Raw genomic sequence first — 23,770 nt, forward strand, 5'->3', positions numbered from 1 at the left:
AGCCACTTCAATTGACTGTTTTTTTTACTTAGATTATAGTCAGAATTATTACAAAATAAAAGGTGTAAGTATTCTTGCCCCTAAGCAGATATGTGGTCTGCGCCAATTGTTTCCATGATCACACATGTTGCCAGGGAAGATCAACTATTTTATAACTTATCTGTCAGTTGGCTGCAACACTGTGACTTTTCAACAGACTATATCAAGCTGCAGCCATATATCAAGTGTCAGCAGTTACTCCAGCATAAATATTTCATTGGGCAAAATATTGTTTAGTTCAACTTCGCACATTTCATTTGCTTTTCATGCCTTACTTAGCACTTAAAAAGAGCATTAAAATAGAATGTGTAGTCCTTGCTATTAAACTTTGAAATCTAAAGGGTACTTGCACACAGGTGCTCAGCCCACTTTGCCCCTCCAATTGAGCTGCATTCATTTAATGGAACTTTAAAAAAGACATCATTTGTTGTGTGCAAAAGCAATTCACATGGCTTGGTGCAATGCAGGGTGAATGTTCAGTGGACAGTAACTGCACCTTAAGATTCACCCATCTGTATTGTGTTCTGTTCAAGGACAGAGCGGTGTGAACACTCATGAACTGACACACTATAAGGCTTTGGAGTTTTCGGAACGCAGCATGTTCTGCTTTGAGGCATTATTTTGTCTATTATGCACAGCAAAGAGTCCTTCTTGGCGCATGTAAAGAGTAGCATGCCATTTGTAATGAGCTTTTACTGTTTTTTTACCATGTTTTTTAATATTAGTTAATACTTGCAGAACTGAAGTTGTAGAGATATGACACTGAATCATATAGAAAATAGCCAGTTAGCCAATACCTTATAATAAGGTTACCTTCCTAATACATATTAAATATTGATCACTAGTTCTCATATGCCTCTTCATAATCTTACAACCCTGTACCAGCTGGTGCAGTTTATTGCCCATCAAGGAGTACCAGAGATGATGGAGAATAGTAAACATGACGGGAGTAAATATTTATAATACAAAACTTTCAACTAACATTAAATGAGCTTCCAATTGATAAATTGTGTAAATCAGTGCTGTAGCTGTTCATCAGGCTAAAATGTGTCATTCCTGAAAACCTGCTAACCAAATACAGGTACCACCAGGGCAGTACTGATGCCACCTTCTTGGCCTTGCACCCTGGGTAGAATCACCATTTGCAAATCCTTAGTTACAGCTCAGGTGTAAATAGCTAAACAGTCTCAACCCTACTATGTTCTTCTCTATGACCAGTGACAAACAACTAACATTACTACAAGTGGTAACAGTGCTAATTTTAGATAAGGTAACATAACCAATGAAAATAAATGCAGATATTTTTATATAAACTTAGTTTTTTTTAAGTTTAGTAGTAATATTTCATTTCCCCAATTGTATGAATCCTGGCCAGAAAATAAAGCATGGAAGCATTATGCAATACTTGCCTCCTGGATCATTCTGTGAGCTTCATGTCTTTTAAATGAACATTATCATCAATGTATTATTTTGAATAAGTTGTGTAAAATATGTATTTGAACTTTGCCGCTGACCTCATTACAGTATTTAGTAAAAGTATTGTTCAATAATCTGCAATAGTCATTGTTTCTGTAATCTTTATAGAGGTTTAGTCAGTGACTAAAATCACTCCACAGATGGCAAGGTGCTAAAAAAGTGCACACTAAAATGAAGTATATTGCATTGTTTCGGTATAATATTCTCTAACTCATTACTTTTATGTCAGAATGTGCCAGTAGTGTTCACTCTAGGGCAGGGTGCTGATCAGTGAGGAGGGCATATTTACATTTTTAAGGGCAAAATTGTATACGTGTTGTATAACAACAGCTACTGTAGCTGTAGCAATACATCCAGTCTAAAATGTTGTCCAGCAAAATGTAAATATGCCCTCCTCAATGATCAGCACCCTGCCGCTAGAGTAATCACTATGGGCCGGATTCAGACCCGCTCGCAAACGGGTCGATGGTCGGCCAGTGCGCACGCGCGACGTGCGCATTGCACGTGCGCAAGCCCCGGAGCGAGTGAGAACTTCAGTCGCTCCGGGGCTCGCTACAAAACGGGGCGGCTGTCGATGTTGATCGACAGCTCACCCAATGTTCTAGGCGGGGAGGGGGGGTGGCTGGACAAACGGAGGCGTTCCCAAAGGAACGCGTGCCGTTTGTGGGCAGCCCTACTGACATCATTCGTGATGTCAGTAGTGAACTTCCTGCTCTATTACAGCAGGAAGTTCACTCGGGCTTGCGGGAACCAAGACCCTACCACAAGGGTCTCGTCGCAAGCCTGATGGTCATGATAATCGAGACCATCGCCAGGCCGCTCGCAAAAGCTGTGGGTGGTCACCCACAGCTATGCGAGCGGCCTGGAGGCAGATTTTTTTTTTTTTAAATCCGCCCTGATTCAGAGCGAGTGCTCGCAAATAGCAAGCGCCTCTGAATCAGGCCCTCTTTCAGCATCACAGGATGAAAAAGTAGAAAATGATCAGAGCAGTCTCTCAATGAAAGATACATGACAATATCACCAAAATAAAACTTCTTCAATATTTGAGATGTTGTACATGTGTTTTAACTACACTGATTGCAGCACAAATACCTACAAGACTTTTGATAACTATTTAAGACTACAATTTCCCTACAACAGGTCATACAGTATTATGGATATTTAAAAAAGCATACAATTCTATATCTAAACAAATCACCAAATGAAGGTAGAAATTCAGATACTCAAAATAAAAAATTACACTGTAACCAAAATGTCCACCAATATCACCACTTCAAGATACAGATGTGTCCACATACATCTATCCTCCGTGCGTTACAAGATACTAGGCGCTCTCCAGTTGCTCGGCGCTCACACATTATGTGTAACGCAACTTGTAGCGCACAGGGGACGCAACTTGTAGCGCACAGGGGACAGATGTTTGTGGACACATCTGTAGCTCCAATTAGCATAAACATTAGGTTTTGTCCTCAAGTGAATGTGCAGATAGTTACCTGATCACCCCATTCATTAATCACAGGCATATTAATATCATCAATAAAAACAGTCATTTTCTTTCCAGCTGGGGGACCATATGTGGTTCCCATTCTTTTATCAATATAACTTTCAATGCTTCTCTGGAACATATTGGGAAGGGTTGCAGAAGAGAAATTCAATGACTTGGTGACGTGATATTCTGGGTCGTATTTGCTTGTGTAACCCTTAAAAAAAATACAAATACATTTTACAAGTCTAAAACATTCAAGGGTTTACTTTTATCTGCATAATGAACACAAGCTAATGTTATGCAGATCAGCTAATTGTACAGGCTTAAAATGTTAAAATAAAGTAATTTAAACCTTAAAATTTTCACTGCTGAACCTTAGTAATGTCACACATTTATTAAGGGCTGGGATGGCCTCCAGCATAGAGTGAAATGGCAGCTGGCCTGTACAACAGAAACCGGCTTAGATAACTGGAGCCTATTCCTTCTCATATACAGATTTGTGCCATATGGCTTTTAGATATATTTTTGGATTATCATAAACTGCTTCCAAATGTACTTTATGTGCCAGGCTCAGACAACAGTAGTTTGTAGCAAGTGAAACTTTTTCTGTATACAGCTAGTTAAGTGCCAGAATGGGAGCAATAAGACTTTGGCAAAATCATAAACCAAAGCATTCATATATTGATATGCATTTATTATCATGTTTTGCATGTGATAGCAATTATCAACTGAGCTGTATTGATTTATTATGACATATGAGATTCAGTCATGTATTTTAAGTGCTGTTCTGTATTAATGTTTATAAAATCACCATTTTTGCAGTCAGTGTCCCTATTGTGAAGTAATTTAAAATAAGGTAGTTCTAAATTACTATCGTGTTGATAATGATAATAATAAACTTGTAAATGAAACTAATAAAAAAACACATAATTAAAATAAAAATATCACAGTACATATCAATTCCTTCAATTTCAATCATCTGTTTGAGAAATGCAACATTTAGTCAAACTATTTGTTACATAACATATAACAAGAAATATAGAAATTAGACTATAAAAAGAGAAAGGAGATCTTCATACTCAAGTCCTTTTCTTTGAATCCATTGGGGGCACTGGAACCTTGCGGTATAGAGCCATAGCATTGATTCTTAGATACAAGCAGGTCTGATTGCGGTTGCATTCTGAATGTGAACGCAGTGCAAACGGAATGCTAATACAGGGGGTTGCATAACACAATTATTAGGCCGAAGTCCCTTAGCTTTAAAAATCTTTGTTTTAAAAGCCACACCATTAATGCCAGCCAATCTAAACCATAATACTGAAGCAATAACCATATTATTAAATTATCCCTAATTTAACAGTTCTTGTCTTAGAGGAAGATGTCACAACAGGTCAAATGCCATTAGACGCTGCTAGAATCACCAGAACACCCTCTCCATAACATTTTGAACCCACGGCAGCATTGTTACCAGTGGGAAAGGTAAATCAGATTAAATACCCAAGAATATGTGACAATGATGTAGGAAAAAAAAGATTGAAATGCAAACCACAGCATCTCAGCGACTCTGCCCTGTGTATAAATCCCCCAATCCATGCAAGGCAGGTCTGCAGAGCAAGATACAGGAGCAACCCTGTAACTCTTACTATGCTGCTTCAGAGAAGAATAAGATAACAAGACAACCTGCTACAAAGGGATGAGGTGCTGGGCCCAATGAACATATTAAGCCAAGTACAAACATTTCCACTATTTCATGAACAGTTCTAGTCATCCTAATTGGCACCTATGAATTTTAAGTACAAACTTTACTTTCTCTTTCCTCAAAGCTGGCGGACACTGGACCATGGGATGTAGGTGGGAAGGTGTGAAATTAGCACTAACACTGAAATCTATAACTCCTCCCTCTGCAACCCCTGACTTCAGTGTAAGTTTAGTGTCTGTGGAGAGAGGCACGTTGTTTCAGGGCTGCTCTGCATCCCTGGTTTAGCTTAGGGATTTTCCTTTATTTTGTAATGTTCTGTTTGTTTTTTATTATAGGTGCTATGTGCTGCTTATAGCAGTGCACAGCTGGAGTGTAAAGCGGCGGTGAGAGCCGCATCTAAGGGGGGATGGCACTGAGCGCTTCCCCCATTCCACACACTCAGGTTTCTGAGAGACGGTCTGGGCCCGGGGACCGGCGCTCGCAGTCACCCTGTTAGAGAGTGCCGGCAGAGGGGCGGTCCTGGATGGCGGTAGCCATTTTTCTGTTTTTTTAGCAGCGGTTCCCCTCCCATGCAGGGGGTGTGAGCACGCTGACAGGCTGCCTAGGGGAGTGGGCTTGACCGGAGTTTTCCCCCAAGGGAAGTTCTCCAGGTCTGGGAAGCATGGACATGGAGGGGGCGAAGCCTGCAGCGCTGCACTCCCCCTCCAGGAGTAGCATAGACGTGCGTCCTGTTTTTAGCATGGAACAGGGCATCATCCATCAGCATTTTCTCCTGCCCTTCACAGGTCACTCCACGGCTCCCCTGCAGCTTCGATAAAGCTAAGTACTGGACACCTACACTATACTGTGGGGCGTATATGTATGTACGCTATACTGTGGGGCCTATGTATGTGTATTATACTTGGGGGCCAATGTATGTACACGATACTGTGGGGTCTATGTGTGTATATTATACTTGGGGGCCTATGTAGGTACACTATACCATAGGGCCTATGTACAGTCAGGTCCATAAATATTGGGACATTGACAGAATTTTCAGATTTTGGCCTCTATTCACCACCACAATGGTTTTAAAATTAAACAAACAAGATATGCTTTAACTGCAGACTTTCAGATTTAATTTGAGGGTAATTACATCCAAATCGGGTGAACGGTGTAGGAATTACAACAGTTTCAATATGTGCCTCCCACTTTTTAAGGGGCCAAAAGTAATGGGACAAACTAAACAATCCCCCAATGGTCGCGATGGTCTTGACCATCGCGACCATCACCCTGGTCGGTCGCTAAGCTGTGGGTGGTAACCCACAGCTTAGCTAGCGACAAGGAGGCCGCACAGAAAAAAAGAAGCGTCCGCCCTCATTCAGAGAGAGGGTTCACTTCTTGCGACCGCCTCTGAATGAGGGCCTCTGTGTGGGAAGCCATGCAAGACAGATAGCTAAGGGACTTCAGCTACGGCTGTCTGGGCTCGAAGGGCTCTTTTGGCACTTATACCAGAATGTTCCTTACAATATTTTGTGATGGGTGGGAACGTTCTTTCTGTGCCAGTACTGGTTGCCATGTTCCCCACAGGTTCAGAAAAATTATTTTCTTCCGGCAACGGTCCCCTCTAGAGGGGTCTGTTTTTTCCAAGAGTACGCTCCTCTTTTCTGTCTGCCACAGGATTTTCTGGTATCATCACCGTTTTGAAGTCAGTGTTCCAGGGAAGCCTTGTGCCCCATGAGGTATCTTGTATACCCAGTACAGGTGCAAATGGTGAGTTCAGCAACCATTGAGTGATGTCTTGAGGCATCTGGGTGCTAGGCATCATGGCTAGGGTGCTTCCATGAACCTCAGGGTCCGCTGCCAAGGCATTACTTTTGAGTTCTCAACGTCGCTCTTCTCCAGGTGCGGCATTGACCGAGCCATCGTTCCTATCCTCTCGACCGGCATTTTTGTTCCAGTCCTGCCACAGGCACAGAAACTAGTTTTCTGGATCCTTTCTGGTTCGATTGCTGGACGGGTTTTCCCGGAAAACCTTGGATCTTCGTGCCTCGTGCTCCAGGGAGTGGGTAGTTCCATTCAGAGCCCACAGCACGGAGGCCAACTTATACCCGCTCTGTGTATGGAACGCATACCCTCACCGTTTTGGGCAGGTCATCTTTCTTCCTCAGTCATTGATCGAATCTGCCCAGTCTGGGCTGGGTCCTACCGTTTGGTGGAGCCCAGGCTCCTTGGGTTTGCATCAGACTACAGGCGGCGATATCACGCATATTGCACATTGAAGGTATCACAACTAGGCTCTTTTTTTAGTTTCAGTTTGTGACGGAATACTTGGGCGTCACAGTTACGACCCTTCCTAGGTCGCTGGTTTCACGACGTTGCAGGGCCTCACTTGTTTTCTTGTCAGCGCCTTCAGCTCTGAAAGTGGTCTTCGACATTTCTCTCCAGCGGGGTTTTGTCGCTTGGGGTGGCCAGTGCATGACCCTTACTGACCTTGGTCTCACCCATTCTGTGGGTGCCTTGTCCGTCGCTCTTGTGGAGCATTTGCTTTTTGGGCATGAGAGTCTTCACTTAGCAACCATTCATTGGACTAGGGTCACTCGCGGGAGTTCCATTGGGTACGTTTCCAGCCTTGTAAGGGTTGCTCGGCATCCCTCTAGTCTAGGTTGATGGTGCGGTCCGACCGCACACCTCACCCTCATTCGGTGACTGTTTTCCAGTATTCTCCTCTAGGTCCGTTCCTGGGTCCCTACTGGATGGGTTTGTGGTACCCACGGACATAAGTCTCCTGGACTATGGAGCCGTGACATTGCCTTTATGACTCTAGGGCCCTTGGGTAGCCGTCCACAATGGTTCGAGCACTGAGCCATTTTTCTGCCTTTCTTGGGGGCCGGCAGGTTTGCAGTAGGTCAAACAACTGCACAGTGGCAAATGTAAGTCATCCGGGGGGTCCCTAAAGCGCTGACAATCTCAGCGGTAATAATGCCTATAATGTGATAGGGGACAGTGGACTCCCTCCCAGGGAAGTGGTCTCGCTATGCAGTGGTCTCTCTGGCGTTCGTTTGGTTAGGTCTTAAGCGATCAACATCGACAGCAATTGTTGTCTTGTGGATTATTCCACATGCACCTAATATGGAGTAGGTTGTGTGTTGATAATGATCAGAGAATAGAGGAAAACACTAACATTTAAACAGTCATTATTACATTTAAGTTACGGTACCTTAAAACTAACACAAATTACATACAAGGGTCGCTAACTATGAAAGACAAATGCCATTGTCACTTACCTTAACCATGACAGTCTTGGCTGTGCCCTGTTCACCTATGAGTAAAACAGCTTTCCCTTGTTTCATAATGGTATTCATAAGGAAATCTGTTCGAACATTGTCAACATTTGGAACAAGTATTGAGGCATATTCTGGTATTGAGTCTTTTGGATAAATAAACTCAGGAACCTGTGTGGGGAGAAACAAATTATACACTGTGTTCCATGACACAAAAACTACATTTTACTTAAAACAGTGGTGGATCATATGTTGGTAAATATGATTATCTGCTCAGTTATTTTGTGGGTCATTAATATTACCAGCTTACATGGCATCTTAGTAATTTATCCAGATAAATAATGTTGACATAGCAATGTTTAAAATTACTAACATGGCAGAGGATTTCCTTCCTATTAAGGAATAAAATGAAACTGTATTGCATAAAAGGATTGCATACTGTTGTTTGAATAGGTTTATTGTTATGTGTGGTGCTAAAATGGCTTGTATCTTCATGGTTAGTGTGAATGTAAATAAATTATGGCACTTTTGATTTCCTGTTGGAAAGTGTAACTACAATATCTATAACTAAATATAATATAACAAACAAGAAATAAGCTGAAGAAATAAACATTTTTAGGGATAATCACCAACCTTTTTGGACCAATGTTCCCACTGCCCAGTTTCATTAATAGCAAATTCAAAAATAGTTTCATCTTCATTAACAAATGGAAGCTGGAGAGTGGCAGCATGTGTACGTAGAAATTTTTCCATCTTCATACGATCATCAAGCTCCAACAAAGCTCCCACTGACCACATCACTGCAAAAACAAAGAGCCGGGCCACGTGTTCCTGGCTGGGTTGTTTCTCCTCCTTGTCGGAGAGAAGACCCTTGAAAAAAGATGAAAGTTGTTAGAATAAGTTAGAACAAGATATAAGGAGGTACACTGTGCAGGAATGGTCTTTTAGGTACCTTTCTTAGACTGTTGTCTTGTAATGATCTTTTAGGAGGCCACAAAAATTAAGCCACCAAGGAATATATATGTAATAAACAAAAAAGTTGCAAAAGAGAGTTTAAATCACTGGAACTCATGGTAGAACTATTGACTGATTGTGGCTTCATATCTGGCCAAAACAGTCAACTGCACAAGAGCCTTTATTCTATCATGTCATTAGATCAAAAATGCTTATTAGCTATATTTTTACAATAAATGTGTCTACTGTATATACAATGTTTGTTTATACTTTAATGTATAGCTCAATATTTTCCTATGTATACTCTATTCACTTACCTGGAGCAGATCAATAGCTTGCTTAATATACATGCACTCCAATATCGGCATCTTTGGAGACACAGCCGTAAAGACAAAATTCATCAAATCCTATAGAAAAATATATAGAACAGAGCAAAACATTAAGATGAGGTTTCTTCAATCTGGATCAGTCTGCTCACTTTAACATTTCTGCAGGGTCTTTAGTCTGGAGACTACACCATGCATTGGAACTTTGAGAAGAGTATAAGGGGGATGTCCGATAAAGGGGTCCCTGGTGTTCTATTTGTTTGAGCATTGGGAGTTTTAGTAAAATATTTTTGAAGACTGAAGTGAATTAGAAAACTGATAAACTTCACTTGTTATAATTTCCACAAAAACAAAAAGGAGAGTGGAGCGCTGACTTTGACTGACCAAATGAATGTGATGAGAAAATAAATAATGTATTAAAACATTTAATTAATGTGAATAAAAAACTGTAATTCATAAATACACCTTAAAAACCTGTAAAAAAATACAGACCATAACCATACCAAATAAAAAATAAAAATGCATAACATCACAACATGTATCACGAAAAAATCTAATCTGAAGAGATATGGGAAATTCTGTCAGCCAGGGTTAGTAGTGAAAAAGTCTGCTAATTAAAGTCCAGCTTAATAGCAGTCAAAAGCAAGCGAGTCCCACAGCCAGTTGGTTAGTAAGGGGGCTTTCCATTAATAGCAGAGATTATAAGCAGTACCAGTGTGCTGTCTTCAAAGCCTACATTAGCCTGAATCATTCCCTAGTGTCTGATTGTGTATCAATTATAGGAGGGTCAGCTCCTCCAACTAGTAACGAGTGAATTTCTATACACACTTTTAACCATTTGTTTTATATCTCTATAGCGCCTAATTGGTATTCTCCGTGTTATATTGTTATAATTTCCTTCCTTATAACATATTTCAACAAAAATATCAGAAGATAATTTATTTCATCAATCAAATTATACTTACTTAGGTAATATTTAGTTGCATACATTTAGCACCGACAATTCAGACAGCCAGATATCACCGGGCTTATCTACACCTTAAATGTCCTTACTAGCATACAAGAATAACTAATAATCAATTATACATTATGGAGCGGAATGTATCATGTCTTTAAGAGATAAAGTGGAGAAGTTGCCCAAAGCAGCCAATCAGCTTCCAACTGTATTTTCAGAGACTGTACTAAATATATGGCAGAAGCGGATTGGTTGCTTTAGACAACGCCACTTTATCTCTCTCCAAAGGGTAAATTTACTAACAATGATATTGGTCCAAATTAGCAGTCATGGGTGTATTTTGCAATTTTTTCAAACATGGAATTTTACTATGACCAAAACAGGTATATTTTCTGTATTTTCAGAGGCAAACATGGCAGAGTTAAGTTAAAATGCACCCCTAAACACAAATAGAAAAGAATATACCTCATCGTCTAAACATGGCAGTACTTTCTATAAACAGAAATATGACACAGGAATTTACCAAGAATCGTGATTATAATCACGGGTGTAATTTAAGCAAACGGCTAAAAAATAGAAGTTTTAAATAGACTCCCTCCTGAGCAGCCTGCCTTGCAGAAACATACACAGATCTATAAAATTAAGAAAAAAAACTGCGTTGGGTTGCCTCCCAAAAGCATAACCAGCCCAAGCTCTGTTAGCCAGTCCTGGTTCTAAAAATACAGGGGACAAAATGTGTAGAGGTCTCCTTAATTTTATGAACCAGCACTGGACTCGGTGAGCTGGTCCTGGTTTTAAAATTACGGGGAAAAAAAATGGTGTGGGGGTACCCATATTTTTAAAACCAGCATCGGGCTCAAACTAACTGGAGTGTAATGCAACAGCCAGGGGACCCTTTCACCGGATCCCCCAGCCAAAGCATTAACACCCTAAACTAGCCAAACCCAGGCCAGGGATCCCAGGGGAGGTTGGGACTTCCCTAATAAAGTGTGAACTTATATTCCATTTTCTAAGAACTAATATGTGTAGCTTGTGACCTTTATCTGATTCTGTTAAAGTATCATAAGACATTTTCATCTGTCCTGGTAAGTGTGCCTAAAGAAACAGGTTAGACACATTTAGACAATAACCTTTTTTGTTCCTGAGAGCTGTTTAGTCCAAAAGAACTTGGATGACACACATTTGTCCCTACTGATCACCATCCCTATTACCTATAGACCTCTATGAGGACGGTGGCCTGAGTCAATTTACCAAGGAGGTATGACTTCCTTTTGACTGTAGCATTAGTATGTGGGTGAATAGGAAAACCTCATCACGGAGCAAGCAGCTTTTCAACAGGATCCCAGAATCCCAGAGCAGCCTCAGCTTGATCAATAACAGCGGATTAAGCATCACCATATTTATTCCTATGCATGCAGTTTTAGTCCACTTAGTCTATGTTGTACAAAAGTTTACCACAATATTTCTGCTCTTCATTTGTGACTTTACCAATATCTATAGCATGGGTGTCGAAACAGGGGAGGGGGGGGATTAGCTACTCCCAAGAAAACATTTGAAAGGTGTGATGGCCGTGGATAGTCAGGGAAACTAAATTGTGAGTTAAGGTTTCATAACAGTAACTCATGTGCAAAATTTCAGCCAGGTCGGATAATTTTTACTATCCCCAGTGGGCAATTGGAGTATTGAAAATTTTACTCAAATTAGGATATTTTGTAATCAGGTGAAGGTACAGTTTTGGGGCACATATTTTGGCAAAGAAGATGCTTTTAGGTGAAAATGCTTCAGTTGAACTCTGGGCCTGATTCAGAGCCGTTCGTAAGCGGCTGCTTGTTCGCTCTGAGTGATGTTCGCACAACTGCGCATGCGTATGCGTAATGCGCAAACCAGTCATTGCGGTCGGAAATCGTGCGCTCGCATAGCAGCGAGGGGCTGATAATTTGATTGACAGAATGTACCGTTTGTGGGTGGTAACAGGGGAAGGTGCTTGAAAACGGGGGAGTGGAGATCCGAACGCAGGCGTGCCTAACGGTCATAAGGGCGTTTAATGGGAGTGCATAATTAGTAAAGGAGCGTCATCGACCACGTCACTTGGTTGTCTTTTAGCCTGAACTGCTCGCAGTGATAGTGTTAAGAGAAACCTACCACAAGCACTGCGAGCAGTTCAGATGCCTTTCGATGTATCCGATTAATCTAATAAATACCAGAGATGACGTGTGATGCGAACGGCAAAGGGTCGTCTTTACAAAATAGCGAGCGCATTTTTCGTTCGCTCGCTCAGACATAGAGGCGTCAACAAACCGCAAAGAGCGAGCGCTCAATTTAAATAGCCGGCCCCTTTTTTGGAACGGCCGTCCGCAAATAGCGTCCGGCTCTGAATCAGGCCCTCTGTCAGATACAAACCTTTGCAGTAGAAGTTTAAGAGGGGGTCTGTGCCCCCCCCCCCAAAAAAAAGGTTACATTTTAACACGAAATGCCATCTTTGCCGCATGTGCTCCTGAGATCGATTGACACTATTTTCAGGTATTGTGACATAAAATATTATTTTCTAGGAGGTAAGGAGTAGAGATGAACATCAGAAGCCCACCATCAAATGCTGGCTGGACTTCCACCATTGAAACTTTCGATGTGATGGTAACTAACCATCGGATCAAAATATTCAATGGTGAAAACTATTTTTATGATTTGCGCATGCGCAAAAAACCCTGCAGCGCAGTTGGCAGTGGATGGGATTGGGACATGGCTAGGGGCAGGGCCCGGAGCAACATACATACTGTGTCCTCTCTAGTGTAGCTAGCAGCACTGCTGTGCTATGGGGACTGGAGGGTACACTATATTTACATACACAGCCCGGCTCCAGAGTCCATCATGCCCAGCACTGGTGGGGAGGCCACTGAAGTGAGTCCAGTGTGTTACAGCCAGACAGTGAGGAGCAGAGACACAGCTGACGCTGACAGGGTGAGGGTGTGTCTCTGTGCTGTGTGAGTAACTGCTCCTGGGCGAGGGCTGCACTCTGATTGGCTCTCTGAGACAGTTTTGAAGTTTTCTTCACTTTGGAGTAATAAATGACTGATGAACGAAGTGTCATTGGGAGTGATGAGACATAAGTCTTGCAAAACTGCAGTTGATACGGCAGCAGTTTCCCTATGTCACATACCATATCGATCACTAACGAGAGCAGTGTCTGGAAAACTAATGTGCATTGGCTTAAAATCATCTTTGCTGGTGTCTGAATCACTTAATTTGATAGGGAGCATTTTACTTAAAATACACAAAATACAAGCTTTGCAGTCATGTTATCTTTTATTGTAATTATTATTAATTATTATTATTACTACCACTGGTAATATCAATAATTTTGTCACTTTTATTTTATTTGCTAATGTGGTTGCAAGGTTTTATTTAACATAACTTTTCCTTCACTTTTAAACCTTTCTGTATGTTCAAAGTAGCAGCTGTAAAACAGAGACAGCATTCCATTCTATATTAGGTAAATACAGCAGGTACAGACTAATAACTGTGTGAAAAAAATGATCATACACTGTGTTCAGTGGAGCTGTCAGCGGGGCACGCAGGCTTAATAAATCACCGCCACATCTTGGCAAAAATATGACATGTGAATGTGAAATTGCAAATGTATATACACTATAATGAAAAGCACACAATGTACACTATTATTTATGTGATTTTTAACTATTTTACACTATACTTAAAAGTGACACTGTTAATTAACCAGGCAGGTAGATTTGCACTTTATAGCTACATTCTATACATTATTAACACTTAATTATAATTGATAAACCACATTTGCTTATATCAAATGTTATCATATTTTCCTTGCCGTGTTTTACTTTAAAGTTTTTGTTATTAGACTAATTTCTTTACATAGTATACAGTGTAGGTCCCTTACTCTCCTGGCTAGTAGTTTCTAAGGAGCTATACACACTGGGACCCACAGAAGATGTCGATTCACTGCATGGACTTGAGGCAGTGGAATAACTAGGGTATTTGGACCTGAGGGCAAGTTAAAAAACTGAGCCCCCCCCCCTCCCAAGTAAAAGAAAAAGTGGGCAACGCTCTTCCTCACCGCCATGGCTGCCCAGTACATCGGCTTGTGACAGAAGGACTACACTTTGCTGAGTGGTACTGGAGGAAGTACTGTACAGCCAAGACGGTGAGACAGTCGAGTCTGAGGTTCCGTAGCCTCCAACTCCAAAACCATCTACATCCTCCATTATCACGACTCTCTGGTAACATGCATCCCCACCTATCACCTGCATTTTGGTGTTTTAATAGAGTGTGATTGTTTTACATATACAGATGTGTCCACATACATCTATCCTCTATGCACTACAAGTCTCGCTACATTACGGGAGCTCCATGTGACTAGGTAGTGCCAAGTGTCTTTTTGTACGTCTTTTTGCCTTCAAATGCTGATTAAAATGATATGCAGCATGCCTATGTTCTGTGTGCGACTGCGTGTGTATCTGCATATGAAACGCTACATTACAGTGTTACAGCCGCTAACACTGTACCATAGCGTTTAACATGCAGATACACCCGCAGTTGCTCACAGAATATAGGCATGCTGCATATCATTTTAATCAGCAGTAGCTACTTGTGCTAAATATTATCATTGCTATTCGAATAAGACGCATTTGAAGGTAAAACGTTGCACGAAAAGATGCTCAGCGCTACAGAGTCACGCCACGGCATGGCACGACTAGAAGGGCTGTTTAGCACGCAAGGAGGCTAGATGTATGAGGACACATCTGTACTGTGAATTTTGTTTTACCATTAAATTATGTTTTTTACACTATGTTGCGGTTTTACGCTTTATATCTTTCATGTATGGAAACCCATTATTCATAATTGGGTATTTCCCACAGTGTCAATAAAAAGACCACCATATGAAGGGAAGTGTTTACTCATTTTTTTTCTTTACACTTATAGGGGTATTCAATATGGGTGCGATAACATCGTTTTTTGCGTTAATATTGCACTTTTTAACTTTTTTGCGTTAATATCACTTGTTTTAGTTTTACACCGTACTCAATTTCAAAGACTTATCGCAGTTTTGAAAAGTCTTTGATAAAAAACGGTGATAACTTTTCACCATTGAATAGGTGTCGAAAAAAAGTGCAGAATTGGGGTTTAGGGGTGCAGGCTTAAAAAAAATAGCCTGCACCCCTGAGATTGACATTTAGAAAAGAACTGTGTCAAAAAAAGTTTAAAAAAAAATAGGGACACCCCAAAAAAATAATTTTAAAATTGGGGTGCAAAAAAAAAAAAATGGGAAAAAATTGTTTAACAATAGGGAAATAGGTTCAGAGCTATTCTGCAAGTATGCGGAAGGTGTTTTCTAGAATAGAATTATAGCGGCAGGTGCACAAATGCAGAATTGTTTAAAAATTACTTTAGGGACACCAAAATATGCTAGTACCCATTTTCATGTACCCCAAATTTGATGGGACCACTTAAAAAAACGAAAAAAAAAACCTAAGTGCTCTTCTGCAACACTTCTTCAATGTCAGGAAAAAAGCACCTGCTGCGGCTATTTAAATCCCCGACTTTCAATTAAAGGCTAAAATGGGGGTACCCATAGTGTTCCCCCATGTTTTTACAACTTTAGGGGGGTCTTACAATTATTTTAAGGAAAAATTCGTAACATTACGCAAATCCAACTTCGGAGTTTCCCGTTTTCGTTAATTTGATAATGAATACGGGGATAAGCGGGAGCGCGCACCATACCTTTACGCAGAAAAAACTCTGATATATGCTGTAAATTGGATAAGAAATGTTAACCCTGACTAGTTATTATCAGCTGCTCACAATCCTTTTTTGCGCCAAGGTTTTTGTTCTTTCCTACTATTGTTTACAGACAGACATAATGTTCTTATAATATTAGTATTAGCTTTATTGCTTATATCTTTCTACCTGGCTTTATATTACTGTTTTGATGCAATATCAAGTAACTGCATGCTTCATTTCCCTGATACTTGCTGCTAATATTTGTTACATTTTTGATAGTTGAGAGATTGCCACCATTTCCACACTAAAGGTAAATAAATATACCATAGTGGTATTGGCAGCAAACTGTGTGGTTTGTACTTGTTAAGTGTAAAAGTTCAGAGGTGTTGGCACAGAGGTTTCCTGGTGGTCGGAAGACCCGTTGATTACTCCTGTGGCCAGTATAGATTCAGGTGGAAGCACTGCCTGAATCTGTACAGAAAGAAGAAAAAAGTAAGAAGAGTGTTGGCTGCGTGGACATCACTTCTGCATGACCGTACTCTATAGGTGTGTACGAAAGGCAGGGCCATAGCTAGGGTAGTGCGACCGGTGCCATCGCACAGGGCACCACAGGTCAGGGGGCCTGTCAAATTTCTATTTATTATCATTCTCACTTATAGCTTCCTCTTATTTCACCCCCAGCATCTCCTGGCCTCCCCTATCTCTTCCCAGGCCCTTCCCCATGAGGCAATTCCCCTTTTTTGGGTGCATCATGTCCCTTTGAAAAATGAGGGGGGCGCCAAACTCTTTCTGGCACAGGGCACCAAAAAGTCTAGTTACGGCTCTGACGAATGGGGTGTTACAACAGTCTACAGTATATGAATTCTGACAATCAGCAGCATAACTTTTATATATGCTCCTGACCAGTGGCGTAACTATGGAGGGTGCAGGGGATGCGGTTGCTATGGGGCCCGGCGGCTTAAGGGGCCCGCCGGCCCAGCGATCGCACCCCCTGCACTTTCCATATGCCGGGCGCCCGCTGAGATTGTGTTACCAGCGGACGCCCGACTCCTACTCAAACCCCCGGCGGCAGCCGGAGGACGGAGTTCACTCCGTCTTCCGGGTCCCGCAATGCACTATGGGAGTGACGTCATGACGTCACTCTCATAGTGCCGAGGAGCGGACGCCGGGGACGGAGCTCAGGAATGAGCTCCGTCTTCCGGGTCCCGCAGTGCACTATGGGAGTGACGTCATGACGTCACTCTCATAGTGCCGAGGAGCGGGCGACGGGGCGGTCGGCGGCTTCACAGGAGCGGGGATAAGGTAAGTTTTTTTTTGTTTGTTTTGTGTGTGCGCACGCGCCCGCGGGGGGAAGTTACTGGGATCTCACTACTGGGGGCAGCTACTGGGGGCTGACTATTGGGGGAAGTTACAGGGGGCTCACTACTGGGGTCAGCTACAGGGGGTCACTACTGGGGGCTCACTACAGGGGGCTCACTACTGGGGGCATTACAGAGGGCTCACTATTGGGGGAAGCTACTGGGGGCTCACTATTGGGGGAAGCTACAGGGGGTCACTACTGGGGGCAGCTACAGGGCTTCACTACAGGGGGCTCACTACTGGGGCAGCTACTGGGGTCTCACTACTGGGGGCAGCTACTGGGGGCTCACTACAGGGGGCTCACTACTGGGGGCATTACAGGGGGCTCACTACAGGGGGCTCACTACTGGGGGAAGCTACAGGGGGTCACTACTGGGGGCTCATTACTGGGGGCAGCTACAGGGGGTCACTACAGGGGGATCACTACTGGGGCAGTTACTGGGGGGTCACTACTGGGGGCTCACTACTGGGGCAGCTACAGGGGGTCACTACTGGGGGCAGCTACAGGAGGTCACTACTGGGGGCAGCTACAGGGGGCTCACTACTGGGGGCAGCTACACAGGGCTCACTACTGGGGGCAGCTACAAGGAGCTCACTACTGGGGGCAATTACAAGGGGCTCTCTACTGGGGGCATTACAGGGGGCTCATTACTGGGGGCAACTACAGGGGGCTCACTACTGGGGGCACTGCGTAAGGGGCACCATTACAGTGGGCATTGCATAAGGGGCACCATTACAGTGGGCATTTAATGTTTTAGGGGAACTAATGTGGTTATTGTGTAAGACCTAAGTTAGGGGGGCCCTTAAAAATGTTGCTATGGTGCCCAAAAAGTTCTAGTTACGCCCCTGCTCCTGACTTTACACAATTACATTTTTTTCTGGTGGAAAATATTTCAATATGAATTGATGCAACCCCGTGGTGAGAATGATCATCAAATGTTTGAGCACAGGGTACATCATACAAGAACAATTAGAACCCAGAATGGGAAGTGCATTATAGAATTACAAGAAAAAGGCATAACACATGGGTACACAGTGGTTGGAACTACTGTGACCACCTGTCTAACAAAAAGTATTCGGATATACACTCCGAGCCTCCATCATTTTTTTATTCCGTACAGTATTAATGGTAGATATTGTACCTGACAGCAGGCGTATGTATAAATATATATTTGTGAGCCCAATGTTTGGTAACAGTTCCCCATGAACAGCCAGAAGGAGGATACATTTTGTATCTGCCATTGCCTTTAAAACATCATTTGCATTCTGACGGGTACTGCATTGCGTGTTCATTAAAAGAAATTTCACAAATTTCAAGATTTTTAGACCTTCCCTAGTAAAATCCCATTGTGGTAGATTATTACAGTAATCTCCCTCACAAAGTAGATACGCAAAGGAATGTTCTTTTTCTTGACATGCTAATAATTTTACTAAGGTTAGCAACACATCTGGTAACAAGTAGCACTCAAGTCATTTGGCGGTCTGTGCCCATCCTGGCATACCATGGGCAACTTCAGAAACTGGAATTTCTATTCACTGTCCAATTAAATCTGGTCTAGGGTAATTTGTTTTTCTAGAACCATTCATGTACCAAGCTGCCCAACAAAACTGGCATGCATTTGTGACGTCACATGACACATCTATTTAATAGGGTACAACCAAAGTTAATGCTGGACATACGTTGGTCATTTGTGCTGTCCATCTAAACAAGTGGCAACAATTTAACACGAGAGATAAAGCAAATAAAACCACAGAATTGGTTTGTCTGTATAGAGTGCCACATTTACTTTGTTGATAAACCTGTATGGCTTGGCCCTGTAACCTTACATAACCATGTGAGGGTAGCTATGACCACAAATGCAGCCATACTGAAAACACAGAAAATTATTTTGCAGTAGATTACAAACCACCACAATAGCAAGCATTAGTATGTTAACTGTGCATGCGGGACAAGACTAAAGTTTCAACACTAATCGCTGCTTTAGCATAATGACATGATAAATACAAGTGCAGCTTTTATATACAGGAAGTGGAACAGTGAAAAGACTGGTAAAAGCACTGCCTGCTGGACCTCAGGTTTAATATATTGATAATATAAGGAGTGTGCAGAAACGTTTAGTAATGTATACCTGGAAGACACTGTCAAAACACTTCCATAGGACCTCTTGGTGAACAGCTGGCAGCGTTTGTAGCCAGGCCTTTAGTACAGGTCTCCAGTCCAGCACCGATGAACTCATGAAAACCATCCCGTTACGGGATACTGTGGCTGGAGAGGCATTATCAATATTGTGAGGTTCAAACACAATTTTGCAGTTGGGTGCCATTGGGATACGGTCCCCATTAGCCAAAGTGAGAGTCTTGTTGTCATCAAGTACAGAATTCAAATTTTCAATCCATATAGCATCTACAGGCCCATCTAAGACTATCCATATATGTTCTCCCTGGAAAAATCAGATATACATAATATAAACATCTATTCATTAACATCATATCATGTATGGCATGCATGAATTTATTTTGTGTTATACAGAAACGTGGCAAAGAGGAGTATGTAGAAAACAAAGATAATAGTACTGTGTATTGGAAAACAAATCATAATTAATCTTAAAGATGAATAAAGTATATAGAAAGAAACTAGATGTAATGTGTGCATGAGGGATTAATAAATTGGGGAAGGGTATGTTATATGTTGTGGTGGAAACAATTACAAGAAAGGATGGCAAAGTGGTCAGATGCATGCTGTAATGGGGGACAGATGGAGAAGGGTTTATCTTTATCCCTCAAAGGATGATTCAGTGTACTATATTAAAGACTCAGAGGGTAAGGTATTAGTTTTCATAGATGAGTCATACAGTATGAAACGTTAGTATACAAAACTCCCTATTTGTCATGCAAAACTGTAATTTAAACATTTAAAATATCCTGTTTATTTCTAATACACCTTGATTACAATATTGTGCAGACAGTTATAGTGATAGCAGAGAGGCCCCACACACATGAAATGTATTTATGGTAGATATACAGTATATTCACTTACCATTCATCGTAACCTCGTACTCTCAGTGTGTTTCAAACTCTATAAGCCCAAACAATCTTTACCTGGATAGGCCATATGTGTGGGGTCTTTATTAACATTTAGGGGGGAATTCAATTAGATCCAATAACTTTGAACGGGTGAAAAAGAGTTGGCCATGTGCATTATAGCCTGACGATATTCAAAAAGACTCTCTTTTTCACCAGAACCCCTTTTTAACAAGTGTTAAAAAGAGACGATAAGTGCAGTTAACAGCTGTTAACGCATAGAGGGCCTGCTTCAGCACGGAACGCAAGTCTGCATACACACGCACCAGGCCGCTGCAAAATTATGCTAATGAACCCAATCGCAATGACACCGCAGCACAAGAACCAGATGCCCACCACTACATAAATGACGCCCACTCCCCTTTACTCACATCAGCAATACCTCGCTAGACAGCAGTAACATCGAGAATCATCAAATTCATTAGCATAATAGTGGTTGACCTGACCTCACTCAGGATTTGGGCCGCTTCCTGTGTGTATCTAGAGCTCTGGCTGCGTCTTCCGTCGCAGGGGCTTAATTATGTCAATCAATGTATGCTGAGACTGCTTGCTCCCTTTGATCGCTTCCCGATTGCAGCGGCCGGTTCGCGCACATGTACTGCAATGCATATGCATGCGCAGAATGCAAACATCATCTGGGTGTGTGCAAATTCACGGCTGCGTTCCTTTCTGAATCAGGCCCAGAGTCCGTGAAAAGTTCACAGACCTATGTGTTAATTTGGGATTATTACCAATTACCTGCATACTTATTGTGGATTTTTGTTTAGGTCTCATGAGACTCAAAAAGGAAATCCCCATTAAGTCGGGCTAATTAAATAGCCCCCGGCAATCAGTTAGCACCCGTTAACTTAACAGGGCTAATTGAATTCCGCCATTAGGTTACAACATGTAAATGTGTTCAATGTTTTCCTATTGTGTTACTGAAATGGAATAATAAATGAGTTAAGTGGAGAAGGCTGCCTTATAGCAGTACTCTTATTTCCAGAATACCCTGGTATGAAAATCAGTAGCACCTTAATTGCTATTTCATTCAGAATTGTTTTATATAATAAACTTTCTTCAGATTTTTTGCACAAATAGAACTTGCATATATTTTCTATATTAAACATTTGCAGATATTTAGCACAAATGTATAGTACTGAAAAATAAAAACATATAAAATTTTGGGATCTATTTACTAAGCTGTGTTAGGAGACAAAAGTGAACGGAGATAAGGTACCAGCCAATCAGCTCCTGACTGCCATTTTTCAAACACAGCCTGTAAGATGGCAGTTAGGAGCTGATTGGCTGGTACCTTACCTCCGTTCACTTTATCTCATAACACAGCTTAGTAAATAGACCCTTTTAGATCCTTATTGTTTGCATATTATTGTTTAAGAGAACCAAATCTTGAAGTCAGTGTGACACTAACCTTCTTTGCTTTTAAAGTTTTTCTCCACAAAGTTGAAAATATACCGTCTGTCCAGTCATTTGTGGCCACATCAAGGGTGCCAAACATTTGGGAGGCTGTGATCGCTTTAGGGTTCATTCTCATTTCCTTGTGAGGCGCTCCACAGTCTGTCATTGCTTTCATCAGGACATTAATGCATTTGGTTTTGCCTGCACCACTGGGTCCTAGTGTCATCATTCCTTTAAAAAAATGGTCTCTGTTGTTATTTATGCCATAGATTAAACTTGTATAGATTTAAGGTATAATAATATGTCAGATACATGCAGATGCGTCACGACTGTTTCTTTGTAGGCAGCAACTGTGCAAAATTATATAAATAATGATTGTGTATAGTTCCTAGTAGGCTTATGTCAGGTAGGCAATATCTGTAGGCTGGATATTCCTTAATAATGCAAAAAGACCTTGCACTTCAGTCCTATATCAGCTCAGCAATATCTTTCAGCAGTGTGTTCTGATGGTGAAATATGCAACAACTCTGTGTTCTTACACCAGGTGGACAATAACTTTGGGCAGTGCGTTCAATAGGTGGTAAAATAAACGCATAGACAACTGTGATCCAAATGTCCTTGTATGCAGGAAGTCTCTGAGTGTTTCTTCCCTCCTTTCTTTATAACATCTTCCCTCCTTTCTTTATAACATCAAAGTGAAATGAGTGCAGTATCAGGGTACTTGGACACTATATATGCAGATTGTTAGTAGATTGGAAAGTACTCACCAAAAAGTGGCTTCTGCTGGTCCCCCTGCTTGCTGACTTGTAACTTCTTGCATATGAGGCTAAATGATGTGACTATGGAGCTGATGTTTCTCTGAATAAAAACCTTTTATTGTAAAAGGTTTTTATTCAGAGAAACATCAGCTCCATAGTCACATCATTCAGCCTCATATGCATGAAGTCCAAGAACCCTGATACTGCACTCATTTCACTTTGAGGTATCCATGATGTTTGAAATTCTGCAAAAATGCACCTGCCGCTACACGCGCAAAGAAGATAACACCTACCGCATATAAGGTAACCCCTCTGGACTCAATTCTGCTGATTTAGAAATGTGTTCCCTATTTTTATTATAAACCCCAAAATGTAAATACATTTTTTGGGGTGTCCCGATTTTTTTTTTTTTACACAGATCATTTTTAGGGACCATTCCCAGGGGTGCAGGCTAATTTCTTTAAGCCTGCACCCCATAACCCCAATTCTGCACTTTTTTTCGCCTGCTAAAGGCAAGCGTAAAAATATCCCTGTTTTTTTACATTGACTTTTCGCACCGGCGAAAAGTCAATGAAATTGAATACGGGGATATTGGAAATAGGCGAAAATTAGGTCGTCGGCAAAAAATTGTCGCCGATAACTGACTTTTCGCCCCATATTGAATATGGACCTAAGAGTCCTTTGTATGAATAAGATATTCAATTTAGAAACTACAGAATTCTGAATAAATAAGGTTGCACAAAATCAGAATTTATAGCATAATACTGTTACAAATGCCCAAACCTACCCCAAGACACCATTGAATTGAGTAGAGTCTTGTGAAATGTATTAAAAGAAATGTCAAAAGTGATCACAAATGTAAAGTGCAATTTTGCTCTACTTTTTTTTTAGAGGTTTCTGATGAGCTAAGATGTATGTCATTTATTGACTACTGTACATCTATATTGCATACTGGGAAATTCAGAGCAGGAATGAAATCACCATGTCCATTCTGATATACTGTACAAGAGATTCTAAGGGTTATCTAATGTATGGACCCAAACCCCTAAAGGCTTACATTACATGACACTCTACAGTTGGGAAACCTCTTAGCAAACAACAGAGCTCAGAAAAATGTTTGTGGTATAGAGCAGCGCTTTCATATTCCTTGCTCATGTGTAGTTTTATATACAGATTAATTTATTCCATTATTTTATTTAACTGACAGTGCCATGCACTGTAACTACAA

At 41.4% G+C, this 23,770-nt stretch overlaps 1 protein-coding gene across 1 annotated transcript in view; it reads right to left on the bottom strand.

The window, feature by feature from the left end:
• Positions 1 to 23,770, bottom strand: part of LOC148519646 (dynein axonemal heavy chain 5-like) — a 449,515-nt gene that overhangs the window by 175,470 nt on the left and 250,275 nt on the right. The window contains exons 46-51 of the mRNA XM_088476296.1: positions 21,798 to 22,015; positions 19,435 to 19,746; positions 9,235 to 9,324; positions 8,597 to 8,833; positions 7,967 to 8,134; positions 3,009 to 3,215 (exon numbers count right to left, since the gene is read on the bottom strand). Of these exons, the coding sequence (XP_088332422.1) occupies positions 3,009 to 3,215; positions 7,967 to 8,134; positions 8,597 to 8,833; positions 9,235 to 9,324; positions 19,435 to 19,746; positions 21,798 to 22,015 (1,232 nt within the window). The remainder of the gene's footprint in view (positions 1 to 3,008; positions 3,216 to 7,966; positions 8,135 to 8,596; positions 8,834 to 9,234; positions 9,325 to 19,434; positions 19,747 to 21,797; positions 22,016 to 23,770) is intronic.

This window comes from Taudactylus pleione, unplaced genomic scaffold (assembly GCF_031769625.1).
Source record: "Taudactylus pleione unplaced genomic scaffold, aTauple2 ptg000186l, whole genome shotgun sequence".
NCBI classification, from domain to species: Eukaryota; Metazoa; Chordata; class Amphibia; order Anura; family Myobatrachidae; genus Taudactylus; species Taudactylus pleione.